Source organism: Syngnathus floridae, chromosome 9 (genome assembly GCF_059516105.1).
Source record: "Syngnathus floridae isolate MCC-2025c chromosome 9, RoL_Sflo_1.0, whole genome shotgun sequence".
Taxonomy (NCBI): Eukaryota; Metazoa; Chordata; class Actinopteri; order Syngnathiformes; family Syngnathidae; genus Syngnathus; species Syngnathus floridae.
This window is the reverse complement of record NC_142421.1, coordinates 5,980,432-5,999,517: the sequence shown is the minus strand read 5'-3', so window position 1 is coordinate 5,999,517 and position 19,086 is coordinate 5,980,432. Positions and strand designations below refer to the sequence as shown.

The 19,086-nt window shown below is 40.2% G+C and overlaps 1 protein-coding gene across 1 annotated transcript in view; it reads left to right on the top strand.

The window, feature by feature from the left end:
- bcl11aa (BCL11 transcription factor A a) overlaps positions 1 to 19,086 on the top strand; it is a 33,921-nt gene that overhangs the window by 894 nt on the left and 13,941 nt on the right. The window contains exon 2 of the mRNA XM_088385192.1: positions 2,553 to 2,999. Within this exon, the coding sequence (XP_088241318.1) occupies positions 2,553 to 2,999 (447 nt within the window). The remainder of the gene's footprint in view (positions 1 to 2,552; positions 3,000 to 19,086) is intronic.

Sequence of the window (19,086 nt, the reverse complement as noted above, 5' to 3'; positions counted from 1 at the left end):
ACTTGGAGTCGAAATGACTGGAAGCGGCAAACACATTATCATCACCTCGTGTTTGTAAACTGCATGCCTCCGTTACAGCAGCACCGCGCTTAGCGCATGCAGACAGCACAGATTGATTTCCTATCCTCGCTTTTTAAAATCATAACCCCTATGCAAATTTATTGGCGTTCATCCTAGTTGCAGGAACTTTCTCGCTGAAACATACGCAACAGAGTTTTTGCAGCTCGGAGTTACAAGACAGCAACAGGAAATACTCGTCTTGTCCAATTTTTCATCTTTTTTTTTTTAATCCTACCAAACAAACTGAGGCAAGACAAATATTAATGTGTAGATGATGTAAGAGCAGCGTATTAGCTGTTCAAGGTTGTGATCATCTCGAGAAAAAAAGTTAAAATCTCAACACCGTTTTACGTCAAACGACTCATTACGCACGACGTGTTTATCATCTGAACTGTAATTTGTCCTGTTTATTGCTCCAACATTGACACGCAAGTGTAATATATCAGGGGAAAGTGAATAATTTCTTATTAAACTGTAGGGAGAATGGCCATGTGTCATAATAAATTTATTCCTCGTGGTATTTCACCAAATTGTATTTAATTAGATAACAACTCAATCAATAATTTGTAGAGTTACACATCAATGCTTGGTTATGTGTTGGTATGCTGATTGGCTGCTGCCCGTGCTGCTGTTCGTTTTAAAGTATATATTTTTTTGGGGGGGCGAGGGGGGGTACATGCTGGGTGACAGTGACCATGGCGAAAAACTGTCGCTAGGAGGCAGAGTACGATCAGAAAATCCAGCTCAGAGCTTGAACTTGAACACTTAGGCTGCTACTCTACATACTCATTGCTATTGCATGTGTGGGGAGTATTGGGAGGGAAGGATTGTTCGTGTGTTGGGGTGGGGGTGGTTTTTTTTGGGGGGGGGGGTAGAGGGTGCTATAGGCACAACACATACATATTCAGTCGTACATATGCACACACACACAGATACTAAAATCCTCAAGTCATCAACCCCGCAGACTTTGACCTAACCACCTTTTTCTCTTTTAAGAAGCAAAATTTTGCATCAATTTGTGTACAAGTCGTACCGCGTATGGAATTTATTCACAACATGAACATGCCATATATTCCAACCGACAGTCTTTTTATTATATATATTTTTTAATGTATGTATACGTCATACAGTACATACTATAATTCTATCATCTGTTTATTGATAGCATAAACAAACCACTTTTTTAAACTATTTAAAACTAAATTAATTACAAAAAACAACATGTAGGCCTGCTATTTAAACTTATGTTTGGTATTTTTCTTGAGCTGTCTTGCAACAATGATTTTTTTAACATTAAGATCATTGGGTTCCTTTTCTCCTTTATCTGAAGACTTTTTTTGTCTAGCATATATCAATATTTCAGTCTTATTTTGTCACTGTGATGCCATCTTGCCACTTTTTTACTGCAGTGTGTAACAAACGTGAGGCTGCGCTGACCTGAAGTTAAATCAGTTGGGTGGAAGGGGGGTGCATGTAGGATGATGCTGGCGCTTGTGCTGTTGCTGGTGAATTTATCATGTTATCTTCCTCTCCCGGTTTGTGCAGGAGTGCAGCGTTCAAATGATAATTTGTGGAGGGGGATGTAGTCCACATAACACCAAAAGGACACACACACACAAAGACACACACAGGCCTGCATTCCAAGACACACTGTGCAAGCCTTGCCTTTTATCAGACAAAATCGGTACCAATCACCCGGACGATGAAAATTAAAATCTATTTTTTGATCCTCAGTGGTTTTAAGTTCATTAAAATGTGAAATTGGGTGGCTGAGTAAAGAAGGTCAACGAGCATTCTGGCGAGCGCCGAGTCACACTCCTCACCTTCGACTGGAAGATCTTTAAAAGAAGAACACTGAATTAGGCTTCTTTATTAATTCAGCATGACTGCGGGAGGTTGTGCGATTGACAAAAGCCTTCTTAAAAAAGTAGTCTTGAGTTAATCCGACATCGAAAGGGTGAGACTCATTTTCGAACAGCCTATCTACGTAAGAAGTCAGACTGTGACATCCACTTTTTGTCCTGGGCCCTGCATACATTGGACATGTTTGTTACGCTTTCTTTCTGTCTGCAGGTGACTGGAATAAAACAAAACAGGGTTGGAAAGTCAAAATGTTACGTAAAAAAATAAATAAATATCAAAACAGATTTCTCTTGTCATTGAAAAAAAAAGTCGTTGAAAATTTTGATTTGTAGCTACCGAAGTGAGTCAGTCATTGGGTCCGCAACAACTGTAACCACTCCGAGGCAGACTCGGTCACAGGCTTTTTGCCGTGCGTTGCATGCTAAGCTCCCTTAAAGCTTATTTTTACACGTTTGGCTTGCTCCCTCCTCAATTCACACAAATAACTACAACAAAGGGAATCATGAGACTGTCTAAATATGCCACTTGATTTCCTTCATCTCTAATTTCCTCCCTTTTATTCATTCTCCTTCATTCCTCCCACTCTTATCTCTTTCTTCTTTTTGGGCCCTACTCTTTATTTCCTGCAGCCAATCCCCTTTCCACGGCAGCGGTCTCACCGGAGGAGTTGTCAGAGCGCTGCTCGGAGCACTCGGAGGGGAGCAGCAGCTTCAACGGGCACCGCGCGGGCTCAACCTTAGGTCGGCTATCGCGACTGGGTCATGACCCGCACCATTCGCCGGAACAGGACCTGCTCACCTGCGGCCAGTGCCAGGCCACGTTCCCCTTGGCGGACATCCTGCTCTTCATTGAGCACAAGAGGAAGCGATGCCACGGTCCCCCCTGTCTGACTGTGGGCCGAGGACTGGACAAGCCCCCCTCCCCCTCCCCGGGCCTGGCCCTGACCCCGTCTCCCGCCTTGAACTCTCTGCGCAGCCGAAGGCCCGTGGAAGTTGGCATCCAGGCCACGCTGGCAGACGACGACGACCGCTTCTCGTCGCCTCGTGGAATCTTCCCCAAACAGGAGCTCCTCCCAGGTAACCGCTTTCACACCTCCCATCATGCACATGGTGTCTCAGAATACAAAAACAAACCTCTTGGAAGGAGGCAATGCTTTGCAGATTTTCTCCTTTGGAGCAGATGTTTGTGCTTCCATAAGGATTGTGAATAAGGTGCTACATTTTCAATAAGAAGACACATTAGGAAATGGATTCCAGCTTGCATCTTTTAATATGCACATATTGTACTTGTGCGGACTTTGTTTTTTTGTGTGTCATTAGATGACACGGACGAGAAGCAGTCAAGTGTTCCGCATAAACTATCCAGAGGCCAGTGTAGTCTCAGACGACATGTTAAGACAAGTCTTGGACTTTTGCTTTTCTACGGATAAGGGTAGCCAGAAGTAGGAATGACACCTGGAACAATAAAGTTGTCTTTCGTTCCGACTAACGACAAATTTACATGCATTTTGAGGCCACTGTTAAAAAAAAAAAAAAAAAAATCCAGACTCTCTTGGTCAGTATATACAGGGCTGTATAAGTACTTGTGAGTATTTATGAGTTGGACCTCTTAGGAGTAAGCACAGCCTCTTTCTGAGTTTGGGCGCGCAGAATGTGTGTTCTTTTTGAACGTGTGTGTGCTTGCTTCTCGCTCTCATGTGGCCTGAGCAGATGTGTCCGCTCGCTGTGGTTTCCCCCTCTTTCATTGCCACATCTAGCCCGACTAAATGCAGCCCAGCTCTACACCCTCCCCTTAGTTCTTCAAACATCTTTCTTTGGACCACGTGCTTCATAGGTAAAACGCTAAGATATGACCTCACGTGTAACTTGTCCCGCATCTTTTCCCTCGCGACGCAATCAAAAAGCAGGCATGCGTTGAGAGGGAAAAGCCAGCATTAGTTAAGCTCTGAAAAGGAAAGTCATTTATATAAAGCATCTTAACACCACTAATTATTTGTTGCGCTGCCATCTTTTTCCTCCCCATGCATTTTAATTAGCAGTAGTTTTTAGTGGCCGCCTGTCTGTACCAAATTAGCCACCGCAGAAAAAGAAAGAGTCAAACAGGGATGGAAGATGAAATAGAGCAGTGGAAAGACACAATAAAAATACACACGTTATCATTTTGACTGCATTTCACTGCTCCAGTTTGCTCCCCCATTTAGCTGTTTTGTTTTTGTATTTGTGTGGATATTAAGTAATTGCCGTGTACGACCTCTGTCCCGCATCGAATAACGTTTAAGACGAGGAGCAACGGACGAGGAAAATTATTGACAGACAAACGGGTGTTTGACCTTTTTCCGCACATAAAACAAATCTATGTCTGTGCGGGAGAGGGTGTGTCTAATTTTTTTTTCAGGCAAACCTGCTTGTCTAAGCAGTGGCTATATTTCAACGCACACGCACAGACGCAGACACACACACAGTTAGCAGCTCAACTGGGTTATTAGAGCGATTTACATCATAATGCAGGCGCCTGGTTGCTTCAATAGCGTTGTGTGTGGGAACGTCTTGGTATGAACAGCTGTACACTCAAACTGCTGCAGAAAACAGGATGGCTTTTTCTATATGTCTTGTCTGAGTTTGAACGACAGAAAGCCAATGAAAATTCTTTGCATTTTTTTTAACACAACTCTCAAGCAGCTTTCTGTTAGGGAAAAAAAAATCTACTCTGATAATAAAAGCCAGTATTCCCCTTCCTGCCCCGTTGCTTTCATCCTAATTGACCTGAAACTGTCATGGCAAAGTAAATATGTCAAAAAAAAATCCTACCGGAGCATCAGCCTTGATTATATCTGCCCGGCATTTCTAATGACAAAACAACGAAGAGAGCGGACACTTAGTGTGTTTCTTATTTATTAATGCTGACTTGTTATGTTCAAGTCACATCTCTAATTATATATTAGATTTTTTTTCCTTACAATAAATCAGGCCAGTCAGACATTACAAATTAACTCTGTTTTTGAGAAAACTCACACAGATGTATGTTCTTTAAAATTAGTCCAAGTAGTTTGCACTCACATTACAGACTGTGGTAGGTGTTTAATCACTGTTACAAGGCGAGCACGGTCCCAACATCATCGCTCATGATTTACTGGAATTGAAATTGGAATTGCAGTTTAACTCACGGAACTCGTGTATCTTTTCCCATAAGACAATTTTTTTTTTTTTTTTGGTAACTTGTTTTTTTTTGTGTACTGATGATGTGATGCCTCTGGAGTCGCTTGTTGTGAAATATGTATCTGTGGTCAGAGTGCGACAATGATGCTCCAGCTGCAACGCTCCGAAGAGCACAAAGCTCCGGACTTGTGCTTGGCCGCCGCTATTTGCATATCAAAGAGATCCGGCTGTGGAGAAGCTGCATTACCTGTGTGTGTTTATGCATGTGTGTGTGTGCGAGAGAGGATTGTATAAGCAAATCAGCCATGCAAAAAAAAAAAGCATCATACCTCCCCACCGCAAACACACACACACATAGTCACACAATACAGTATGTGCTCTCTCTTGCCCATTTATTCTATTAATCCCTGACTGAGATGAAAATTGTGATATAATCCCTGAGGCAGTTCATTCACAAAAGCATTGCTAATGTCTCAAAAAAGAGGGCGTGCATGTGTGTGTGTCGATGACCACATGTGTCACCTCACGGCCGCATAGTTTTGATGGATTTTAACAGTCTCGGTTTGTGATGTACTATTTTGTTGACGGAATATAATTTTGACGTGTTTGGAATTCAGCAGCCCTTCTCCTCCTCTTTGACAGTCACATCAGTTATGTGCGTTAATGAGCTGAAATTGAGCCAGAAGAAACAACTGTTCATGCTATTGACCAACGATGTTATCGGCTGATAAACCGTGCTACCCTCTCAATGTTAGCTCATTAGCACGGGCCTTATTCCGACTTGCCTAAAATGTATGGAGACCCACTTGAAAGTGTTTCTGAAAGCCATTAGCCTGCTACTGCTGATATTCCCATTGATGATTGTTGGATATGATTTATTGTTTTGTAATTATCTCATCATCGCTGCTAATGCAACTTACCTCAATACATATTAGTTCATCTCCAAGGTCCATTTATTTTCTTGCATGGTGTCAGATCCCATTCTCAACCTCATTCCTCTATTTCTTTCTCTCTCTTTTTTCCTCTGTTCTGTTTTTTTTATTCCATTTTTATTTTCAACCATTTCATTTTTTTCACTTATGCATTTGTCTGCCTTCTTTGCAACATTTAGCTGTTAATGCCGATGATAACCACTTTGGATGTATTTAGTGTGTGTGTCTCTCACGCTGCAACGAGCCTACAAAGAGATTTCACACACAGGCTGCCATCACTAATCTATTGATAGCCCCTCTTTCGTCCTTTTTCCAACACAAGATTTATTAGTGGACTCGAGTGCAGCCTTTTTGAACTTCTTGGGTTTGGAATGTGCTTATGAAATGTAAATATCTTTCTGGAGGCACAGAATATCAGTAGTGGGAGGACACAGGCAACCTGACACAGCGAATAATTTTCTGTTGGGGACCACAAATTGCATTGTGCTGTATATTCACTGCTTATTTACAATCGTGTAATTCTACAAATGTGTTAGTTAGGGATGGGATAGCGTTTGAACTTATCATACTATATATATATATATATATATATATATATATATATATATATATATATATATATATATATATATATATATATATATATATATATATATATATATATATATATAGCAAAGCATATAAAACAATATTTGGATTGATTGACAAACAATAAATTCAAACACACCATTACACTGAATGTAGAAATTAGAGTGAACCCTGCACTTGTTTTTTCTTCAGTGAATGGGCCCAATCTTGGAGTAATGGGAGACACCATGTTACTTATACCTGCTGCGTAATTTTGTTTTGATTGCTGTCATTGCAGAAAATCTTACTTTGCATGAATAGGATGTAGGAAATGGAAGCCAGTTATTCTGTCGGCATTATTGCTCCAATTGTAACCATTTTGCTGCAAATTATGCAAAACAGGAAGCACTTGTAGTCCCGGACTCCTATTTTATATGAATTATTGTTTCAATTCAGCTTTATATTTTTCTTGGAAGTTGTTGATTTTCCCTATGCTGCTTTTTCCACATTCCTCTTCAAACACATTTTTTTTAACGACTGTATCGTGTTATGATCAGTGTTACATGCGTACAGAGTCACAGGTGAACGTACCTAAATTTCAAAACCAAACTTCTTTCAGACTCTGATAATCAATAAATCACCTTTTGTTCAGTCTCTTTCTGTCGCCCGATACCCAAAGTTGCATGGACCACTACTGGTCCACGCCCCAGTGATTGGAGACCCCTCTTCTAGTGTATTAGTTGTAATTTACATATACAGTAAATATACATACATACATTTCTAAAAAGACAATAGGACCATTAAACGGTTAAAGTTACCGCGTTGCCCAAATTCTTTGATTGACAGCTGATTGCTGAGTTGACACCCCACAGACAGAGACTGGTTAGTAGAACCCAGCAGTTCTCCCCAAAACATCGTGCAAAACAACACATTTGAATGATTTCCTGGTTTGTAGTACTTAGAGTGCTGTCCTGACATGTGCGACTTACTCCGGGGCAGTACTCACTGATGGTGGAGGATTGTTTATTGATCTGATTCTTTTGTGTTTATCTAAGCAATTCACTATCCACGCTACATTTACTCCTTGGTAGCATGAGGGGAAAAGCTTCTGCTTTTGGCTCACTTGCTGCCCACTGGGTGTGTTTGTTCTTGTTGCTTTGAGCACGCACACACAGCGTTAAGACAACGCAAGATTTGTACATGTGACTCTCTTATTATGCTGAAGGGTTCATAAACCTGTTTATATGCTGCAAAGTGTATTTATATATGCCATCGGATTACAGGGCCCTTTCCAACACACGCACTCATAGTTTAAAAGACTCCTTTTGTGTGGTTATTAAGACCTTCACAATCCGTCTACACACACTATAGACTTGTGCCGTTCATGTAGCCAGTGTTGGTTCGATTCTCAGCCAGTTTCCCAAAACACAGTCGCTGGAGCTCTCCAGTGCTGGTCCCAAGCCTGGAAAGTGTGTGTGGTGGGACTTGGCAAATTGATGCGGGGGGGATTCGTTGGTAGTTTTCAAGTGCATGCGTGTGAGTGTATGCGAGAGAGAAAGTCCCGTGACGAGATGCTTACATCTTCCAGTTGTGTATTTGTGGGTCTAATCTTTTATGTTGGCATTGTGAATGTGTGTGTTTGTCTCACTCTCTCCCACCACCTTCTCCACTTGATATCCTTCTTCCTCAGCAAATGAAAAGGGTGTTGATTGCCATACAAAATAGGATGTATCCCTCAAACAGGATAAGAGTATGTCAATTGTATAATCTACTGCTGTTATGAAACGTTCTTTAACAAGCGCCACTCGCTGAATGAAAGTCATGAGCTGCAGATGGTGGTGGTACTTCATTGCAATGCTACGGATTGTCATATATTTGAAAAGCGTCAAATAAGGTGCATTCAGTTAAACATTTAAAGAGGTCCAGTTCTGCTACAGAGACTGGATTAAGAGTCAGCCACTGATATTTGTCTCAGCAAAAATGTTATGTCTTCAATATGAAGTATGTCGTCACCGACAATGTGAAATATAATAAAAATAGATGCTATAACCACTTATGACAACATCATGTGTTATTTCCATATTAGAAAAAATTTTTTTTTAGATATTTGCACAAAAGTTAGTAAATACAGCAGTCATCCGAAAGGCCGTGGAAGGAAAAAGTGAAAAACGTAAAAAAAAAAAAAGCCTCTGCCAGGGATCTATGCAGATTAAAACAAGATGAAAGGTTGAGCATGCAAATTGATCAAATATTCAAAATAATAGGTTTAAGTCAGCATATAAAGGCTACACGGTCCTGATCTGTAACATGTTCCACCTACTGACTAACTCTGTTTTAAATGTGCACTCAAGCCCCTTGCATTCAAAAAGCTGTTCCACTTTCTTATGACCTACCTTGAATTCTTTACTTGAATTATGACCTTGTTGTGCAAAAATACTACTGCTGCCTGTCAATAAATTAAGCATCATGATTCGTTATCCTCTTCACAGTTGAAAATATTATAATACATTTTGATGATTTAATATATAAATGCACAAAACAGGCACATTGTCAGAAAAACTAAGTCAGGAATGTTTTTTTAAAAAAAAAATCCTCAACACAAATCTATGCATAAGGGACCACCCCGAACACACACATACACAAACCGCCACCAGCAGCAATGCTGACTTTTCCAGATAATTTGTGAATGCTCATTTGAATTTTAAGCGCTACTTTAATCTTCAAAGCTCAAATAGCTTTATGAATATGCATGCAGTGGGCAGACTTCAGTTCATTACCTAGTTGTAAATTCTAATGACCATTAGTTCCTCACAGTAATTGCCAATTGTTTTGCATTTTTGATTGGCCTATTACCATGCACATTCGCTGTGCACATCCGCCACGCTTGTCAGAGCCCGCATGTCAGGGGGAGTTTTCATACTTGTGTATGTGCGTCGTGTGTGTGTTTTCACATTTGTGCCTTGGGTAATTGTGTGTGTGCATGTGTGTGAGAGATGGGTGTTTTTTTTGTTGCCTTGATTTTTGGCTAATATAAATGAAAGTTACATTATTCTTAATTGTGAAGATTTAGAGCCTTGCCTGATATTGGACATATTTAATTTACATGATGTCTCGGCTGTTTCCTCATTACGGTGTTTGTCCTATAAACGCACACGTGCACACACACACACACACACACACACACATGAAAAATATAGTCAACAAACCATCTGGCTAGGTCCTATATGGGTCAGCTGACATGGTAAAATGATTTCTCAATGCACATCTCTCTTTCTCTCTCTCTCTTTCTCACTGAGTGTTATTCTTTTTTTCTTTTTTGTTGAAAAAATAAAAGCATATTAATTGAGTTCTCTTTTGCTCCTCCTCAACAACATATTTAGAGTCAATTTGGCCAAAGGGGGTTGACTTTGTGCTGGCAGTTTCACCCCTCTATAAACAATGGCAAAAGAAAAGTTGTACATGAAAATAGGTAAAATAAAAGGAAATAATGGCTTACTGTGTTTTGCGTGTCAGAATCAAATAATTCAAATACTTATGGGCACTTAGCTGTATGTTTGGATGGAAACGCATTCTTCAATGATGAAAAATGCTTTTTGCGGTGGAAAAAGCTCTTTGTGAGGAAAGACAAAGCAAAACAGTCAATAAAGCGCATCGATTGCCATTGAATAATGAGCACGCAAAATTCACAAGATGAGAACAAAGATGGGTAGCGGGATCAACAATGTGTACACAAGCATTAATCTTGAGATTTTCTTCTCCTATTCCCTTTGTTGCTTCTTTTTTTAAATCACTTATTTACTCCTACTTTCTACTCACACACACACTCCTCTTCCGTCCTCCTCCCAGTTTGTGTACAAATGCTGTTAGGGGAAATATGTGAAGCTACATCCTGATGAAAAGGAATTCTTAATTGCTCAGAAATGAGCAATGTGATGGACGAAGTGTATGTATGTGTGTTTAGAGGGGTGGTCTCCGTAGGGACTCAAGAGGCATCTTTCCTGAGGTGTCTTTTCACACATACACACACAAATTTGCCACACATACAGCATGTACCTCTGGCTGCTGTTACTCACTTCAAAGTTGTTAATATTCATCTGGGAAACTGTATCCAGAGTACAGCTAAATTATTTAGTGAATGAACTTTTTTAGGTAGTCAGATGAACTGATGGGCAATTTTCTCGTGTGTGTGTGTGTGTGCCCGGTGCTTGGTCTTAGGCCAAGAACATGCATAATTGATCCTGTGCCCGCTATCATTTTCTTGATGTAATTGCCCTGTAAGATATGGTGAAATCTAATGGATAATTTATCCACCCAAAATGGAATGGCTAAAATGTACTTTTTCGCCGTTTTTCTCTCGCTTCCCTCGTGGGCGTTCTTGCACACACACGTGTGTTGTGTACATGAACACTTCTGCTGTGTGTGTGGTCGAAATGGAAGAAGATGCTCGTGCTGATATAGATGCTAATATAGAAATTAATGACATTTCATTTTAAATAACATATGTATGGGACTGAGTAAAATCAAAGCATCGTGAAGTATTATTGTGGTTTTTTTTTTTGGGTTGTGTTTGTCAGATGTTCTAAAACAAAATTGTGATTCTTTTTAACAATACTTTTGCAATAAAACCAATTTATATGTTTTGGTCTGAACTACTGGATTGCAGTTAACAACACATAGCCGCACATTTTTTTTCTATTGTCTTAAAATATATTTATTCCGGGCTGTGTCTAATTCATGATTAATTTCTGTTTGCTCTGTGGCTTTCTGTAAAGTATATTCATAGAGTGTCTGCTGACAGACAGACGGACAGAGAAAGGAAGCCACACGCATGCATGCAGGCACACATGGCACTCACACACGCAGTGTTTATCTTTAGCGTACAAAGGAAATGCTGGCCCCAGTCCACAAAGTTAGGTGATGAGAGAAATTGGGGAATGGAACTGTGAAAGGCTGAAAGAGAAGGGCTGAGAGACGAGGAAGAGAGGGGCATAGGGGTAGAGTGGGGCCTTGAGGGGCTTGGGCTGACGGGCGGGATATGGATAGAGATGGGAACGAAAGAAAGGGGGAGGGTGAAGTGAAGAGTGAAAGGCTGAGCCTCACCATGACTGTCCATTAACAGATGAACTTGGCCAACATCTAATTGTTTGATGAAAGCAGTGTTGTATGGCTAGGTGCGTATTTATTGTTGGCTTGAAGAACAATGAAAATGTTACAATAGAAAAGTTTGTTGTTTTATCATAGAACAAAATCTCTAACTATGCCTTTATGGATCTTACTTTCGGCACAGTGTGACGCAAAAGGAAGGGGCAGTAGGAGAAGATTACAAGATTGCAAATTTATACTGCTGTGTTTTTATTTACTATTTATAACTATCAGACCAGAGTACATTTGTAAATTCACTGAAATAAATTTGTATTTTAAAGTAAATTAGACTTTTGAAAAACAAATGTTGCTGATTTTAATGTTGGGTTATTTTTCACTCGAATCAGTAAAGCATGGGAATGTACTCTTTACTTCAATACTGTAATCATATAGTGAAGTAACAGTTGCAAAGAAACATCTACTTCCACTTCGCAATTAATCTGGTGGCAGCAAAGTGGTTCATTGCACCTGTTTGGAGTATTTCAATAAATCTCAGATTTTACTAGTTTTCATTATTTTTGTTTTATTAAGATGGGTTTTGAGAAAAAGGGGTTTGTTGTTATTGATGTCACAGAAGAAAAAACTCTGTTCTTCTCACTTTGGCCTTGAAGTACTAATTATAGTTCATTTTTTTGATATCTCTAATTTTTTTTTTTCGAAATCTCCATATTGCCACTGCCAATATTGCATCGAGGAGGTAATTTACACACGCATGCACAAACAGATGCAGTGTGGTGGTGGTACAACTTCTTTTAACCTGTGGCTATACGTCGCCCCCACTACCTAGTGGCTATTTGTGACATCGTTGGCTGCATTTGAAATGAGAGCTTCTGGGCTTGAAGCTACCATATCAGCTAGCTTCTTTCCTCCCTGCTCTCTAATCTTGTGTAAACACAGAAATCAGCTTCCAGCTTACTCTGGCAGATGAGGGCCAGCAATGATGTCCCACTGTGATACGGCCCCCTCGAAATCCTGGATTTAAACTTTAGAAATGCTTCACGTTTAGGGGAGCTATGTTTATGTAGGAGGAAGAAGTTTGTCTATCGTCTCTTTATCGTATTTACCGCACAGAAGCAAATATCTGGCGGTGTGCATCCAAAACAACAAAAAAGTACGATTCTTTTTACGGGGTTAAAGGACAAGTCTGTTAATAGAACGTCGGTGACTGGTTCAAGGTATTTATTCCGCTAGAAATTCACACGATGAAGAGGAAAACTGCAGGAGGCCAACAAAAGAGAGAAAAAAATAAAGTGGAATTGAAAGAAAGCAAAAATGTCTTCACCGTGCTGAAAGAGACATGTTGTGACATGACCCATGTCCAGACCCATGTACGCATAAGCGTCTGTCTTCTGAGATGCATTTTTATGTGTCTACGTATTATGTGTGTGTGTGTTTTGCTGTGAATGATCTATGGTTTGTGTTTACCAGGCCATATTTTGTCCGGGCTTTCCATCACTCGCGTATGAATGATAAATTGCAGATGTCCATCGAATTCACCTGTGGTCCTTCTTTTTCCCTTTGCTAAAACATTAAAATTTCTTTTGCGCTTTATATCCTTTACCGTGTTAACATTCAGGATCAATATGTCTTGCCGCTGTTTTTCGTTAGTGGCTTATGAACTTTCTTAAGAGCTGATTGAAGACCTAATGAACCGGTTTTCTGTTTGACTGGTGTAAATAGAGATGGCAGACATTGTTTACTCTTGGTAGCTACGTTGCTATTTCTCATTCTCTCTCTGTTTTTTTTTTCTTTTTTAAATTCAGGTCATTTGAAATCCACCGTCTTTGTTTACAAGTTGAAAAAAATACGCAGTGCTGTCTGTTCTTTCTGAGTATAGCCACATGTTGACAATACGAAATACCATCTTTTGAATTGTTTGGAATGTTTGGACTTTTGTTGTGACACTGTATTAGGGTAAAGCAAAAGCGGGTCAAAACAGTGAAATAATATTTTAGGCTTTTGATGGTGTCACTAGAAAGCTCTTGCTGATCGTTCTCATCAATATTTCCCTATTGTCTGACCTTTTATAATACACACACACATACATATATCGGGTGCCACACATTACATTACGTGTGCATTCGGATGACCAGCAAGATCTCACAACACTTGCTGTCTCACATCTTTCTTGTTGTTTTTTTGCCTCACACCGGCTCTCCAATCCCCCCCTTTGCTGTGTTTGTGTTTCCACAGCTCGCTTGTCTCAGTAACAGTAAATACCCTTGCTACCTGACACAGATCCACCTTTCTACTTGACCGGGTACATAGAGCGGGTCAGCTGTGTCGGTGTGTGCGCGCGCGTGCGTGCGTGCGTGTGCACAGACGTGTGAAGAAAAGTGTATTCCCCAGCGACCCGCTGCCCCTTGGTTTAAAGGACTGAGTGAACGCACCCTCTTACTCACTCTCCCCCAAGCAGGCTCCCATCTCTGACATAAAACAGGTTTAATCTTTGACACTGTGTCCAAACTGGCCTCTTTGCAGGTGAGGAGAGCCTCCTGGGGTGTGTGTGTAAGTGTTAGATTCACTCTGACCTAAATTTGGAGGACAATAGCCTGGAGGCTGTGTGTGTTTACGATAGTGTGTCTCTCTCGTGCCACTGTTTGTTTGTTTTCACTCTCGGTTTCCTTCAATGCTTTTCACCTCAATCTTTTTTCTGGAGAAATACAACTGTATTAGAAATGTGCTTTTTATCTGCTCAACTGCAACCGCTGGCATGCCCACGTGACTGCTCATATCAATGGAGAAAAGCAATATGCTCCTGCTTTGAATTCTTTACTCCACCCACACTGGAAAAACAACATGTGAAAGCACCTATTTTAGTCTAAATGATGCTTAACTCATTCCTTGCCATTGACGGTTACAGATGTCAAATATATTGGCAGTGAATGAGTTAAAACTCGAGCGAATACGAAGTTGCCTGAGCATTTCCAAATCTTATGTTTAACATTTAACCCATCCAACATATCTACACTGAACAAGCCATCAAACATGCTCCTTAAAGTGTTTTTTTTTTGTTTTTTTCTGTGTTCCAAAACCTTCCCTTCCATCAGATACTCTATGGCCGCAGCCAAACAACCTGGAATAAGACAAGCGCCTGGGTTGATATGACAGTTAAGTGAGTCAGCATGTGTTTGAGCAGTAAAGATGAAAACCCCCTTTAGGTTTCGGCATGTCAAAAGTTTTTTTTTAGTGCCCAATAAACGTTGCTACATCCCAATTCTATAAATCCGGAGTAGATCCACCATGTTATTGAATGGTACAATGCTTTGCGCGAATTAAATGCACAGCATTTGACAGCATTCATATAAGGAGATATTAGCCTCCTTATCTGTAATTATATTGGATTGGCGCTAACCTCATGCACAAGCTCAAGAAGAAAAAGAAAAACTGTTGACGAAGACTGGGCACTTAAAAAAACATCCTTCAATGTCATTGTAAAAAGTCATTTAATTATGCAGTATATGATATAAAACTATTAGAAGGAAGAGTGAAAATGTATCCTTAAGTGATCTTTTCTCTTCTTTTAATAAAGAAAAGTTGTCTGGTTGCGATAAAAGTGCCAAATAGCCCCGCTTCTCTTATCTTTGTACAGTTGTAGTTTTTCTTTCATGATTTGTAACCTCTGACCTTTTCTCAATTTCAAGCTGCTAAGTTTAATCATTTCATTTAATGGGCATGTTTGTATCAGTACATCTTGAATTTTTTTTTTTTAGCCTACATCAGATAACTGTGTAAATTATGTGGCATAATAGTAATGCAATGCAGTGTTATCTGATCATGAATTTACAGTAACAAAGAAAGGGCGATGTGATATTCTTAGCAAAGAACTGTACAACAATGAAGAACATTTTATACGACTTGTTTCTTTATGACATGTTTGAGAAAATGTGTGCGACATTAATCCAGACTGTAAAAAAAAAAAAAAGATATTGCCACAGTAGGTGCCTGAAACCAATCCCAGAGTTCTTGTTTCTCCTCCAATGCTCTCTGATGATGGAGATATTGACCTTTTAGGAATATTTACCATGTAATGCAATTATACCACTAATGGATTTGGCCCACTGATCTTTTTGTGCGCAGTGTCAGTGGGCTAGTAAAGCACTGTTGGCTTTATTACAACTCACAGACACGCGGACCACGCACACCAGTCGAGCCCTGTGCTCATTTGCCTGTGTATGTTCAACATCTATAATCCTTCCTCTCTTGTGAAATCACACACGAGCTCAGACGAAACATGCGCGTGTGCACACAGCCACTCAGGCACACGTGCACGCCAGACCCCTTGTGAGTGTGTGTCTGCCAAGTCAGACGGCAGACTGCCAGCAAATAAGGGGGCTGTGATGGGGCGAGGGCTCATCTGCCGGGGTTAGCCAGCTACAGCCACACACACAAACACACACACACTTAAGCACTGGCCACTTAGATTAACGGGGTTAATTACCGCAACATGGCGCTTGACTTTCCCACTGTGGCGGGATGGGCAGGTCCGGCCAGGGTTACGGTAGAACCAGGGAAGTAGCGTCCTCATGTGGATACAAACTTCCAGGTACATACATATATACACTGACTTCATGACAGACAACCATTATTAGTAATAAAATAAACAACAAACAAATACATATTCTAAACATGTCTACAGTTTCAGCGACTGCAGGTGTCACACCCAACTGTCCTCATTTCTTATTTAAGTGTGATTTGTATACAAACCGTCCTCTACGTTTGTGATTCACGATACTTGTCGTGACTCGCCGGCCCACACATTGCCACAGAGATTTACGGCGTCTAATATTAAAATGTGATAAGGAGTTAAATGGTAGCCATTTTAAGGCGTAAGCGCGGAGCTGTGATGGCCGCCGGGGGTTTTGGCGAGACGTGTGAGGCGCGCGAGCTACTGTCAGGTTGAGAAGTTGAGGCACGTTTAATGGCGAGAAAAGGCAGAGAGGAGGTGATGGGAGGTTATATCAGAGTAAGTAGGAGTACGCTGAATGACAGAGAAGACACTTGGTGAGGAAGACGAAGGCAGATGGTAAAACTAGTGCATGTGTGAAAAAGCAACAGGAAATCCTTGTCTTTGCCAGTCTGGACTAAATACGGCACACTTTGCCACCCGTTTGTTCACACACACCCCTTCTCGTGTTGTTTCTGGAAAACAAGAGGGGGGAAAAAATCATGGACATAAATGCTGTTCGCAAAAAGTTCTGTTTCTGTGTGCGTTCATGCTGTGGTCCAACACAGTGGCAATAAATCAGATCACTCGTCTGCTTTTTTTAAGGAGTACATTTGTATTGAATTACAGTGAGGGAAAAACTAACGGTGACTCACGTCTCTTATACTGGTGACTGTATGAAGAAAAAAAAAAGTTATTGGCACTGTTATTTTAATGTCATTTGATAAATGATGACCAAAGCAAAGCTTGGTGTTTAGTCTCTGAGGTTTGGAACATTTAAAGATGACATATCAGTCTTGCCCTGCAAGTCTATCATGTTTTTTTTTTTTTCAACATATTCGAATATACTGCACTTGTATATTATGGGAACATTTTTCACAACCTATGTTGCATAAATATACTCAATGGATAAATCGTGCAACCTCTGTACTTGTTATTATTGGACACACATAGTCTACATATGAACCAGTAATAGTGAAAAAACACTGCATTTTTAAATACAAAATTTAGTTACATTTTGTGTGACAAATTTTTTATAATGGACATTTTTATCTCTGCGGTAAAACTAAAAAAACTAAAAAAACAACACACTCTCAGGAGGCTAATCCAGATGAATTGTGTGGATCAGAAAACCTTCAAATGCCAACGTAGGATTACTTTAATATCTGATGATTAATAATGAACGAATATATTATTATGACAAATAATGTCAAATGTTATAAAATGTTCCAGCTGTTACTGTACATACTAAAAAAACTTTTCTGCTCCACACATCATGAGATAAGCCTGCAGGACTCCTTCTACCCCCATGACCCTGACCGATAGCACCAAATTCCATATTAAGCACACTCACACATGCACGTACACGCTAGCTGTACCCTTATAGACATAGGTAGACGTATAGGGAAAGAAAGGTGGTACATTTGGGACATGTTTTTTGGCAATGGTTATATAGAACATACGTACATACACACAGCGACACGCGCGCACACACACACAGACAGACATGCACACATACGCAGAAAAGCAGCTACGCTATATGTTTCAACTTGATTTAGAGGGCTCAGCTGCAGGGAATAGGAGTGAAAAAAAAAGAAAGAAAAAAAAGGGCAGGGGACATAGACGGACTGAGAGAAATGGGCTAGTGTCGTTTACAAGTAGTAGGTCTGGGGAAGAAGAAATATAGTGACTGTATAACTGTTTTAAACAGAAACGCTGGTGGTTTTTATGAGGTCCAGTAGTTGCTGCCCTGTAAGGAGAAGTGTGCTTTGTGGGGAATTAATCTGTGCATCTGACTCACTGCAACATACATTCCATAGACATTCAGAAGACATTTGAGAGGGTAGCGACCCAAAACGGCTTTGTCAGCTATTTTACAGGGACTTTTTCTCCCTCCATAATCCATTCCAATAATGTTCTTTGTGGATCATTCTGAATGACTGGGATATGATGACTTTGGAGAGACGTGCATGTGTGTGCTTTTAATGATGTGACTCAGAAGCTTTTTGGGGATGGCAGAGAATGATAGCCCGCAAACGGAGAGAATAAAAGCTCATCTGAAAGCCAAAACAGATCCATAAATGGATACACATGAATGCAATAGTGTGTGTGCTTTTATCACTTCATCAGAAAGTTGTCCAACAACCTCTACGGTTTGAAAAAAAAAAGAGAGCACTGATATGTGATAAGATTATTATTCATCCAACATTGGTTATTTGAAATGAATAGCGCACTGTCTAGTGCTGAATCATACATCTGTTTCCTTAATACATTCCTCGATCCTTGGGTTTTTTTTTTGTATTCCTGTTTTACGACTAATATATTTTTAGAGATATCCGACAAATCTCAATTTGATCAGCACAACCAACGCTTGTTTTGTTCCTCTCCTGCCTTAGCCACACCCAAGTTGAGCAGCCTCTAAATATGTAATATGCTCATCTAATTAGCTGAGTAACCTCATCAGAAATATTTTTGATCAAGATCATCTAACAGCAATTATTGTGTTTGTTAAAGAGCCCCAAAAACATCGTGAGAAAGTCTTAATTCTAAAAATGAGGTCGGTTTGCTTTCTCCGATTTTGTGTTGCAACTTTCCGTTTTAACAGACGGGCGACAGTGCTGATTGACTTGCTCTTTATGATGGCTGACAGTGAGCCAGGTGTGTTGTGAATGTGTGAGTGCATCTGTTGATGAATGGCTTT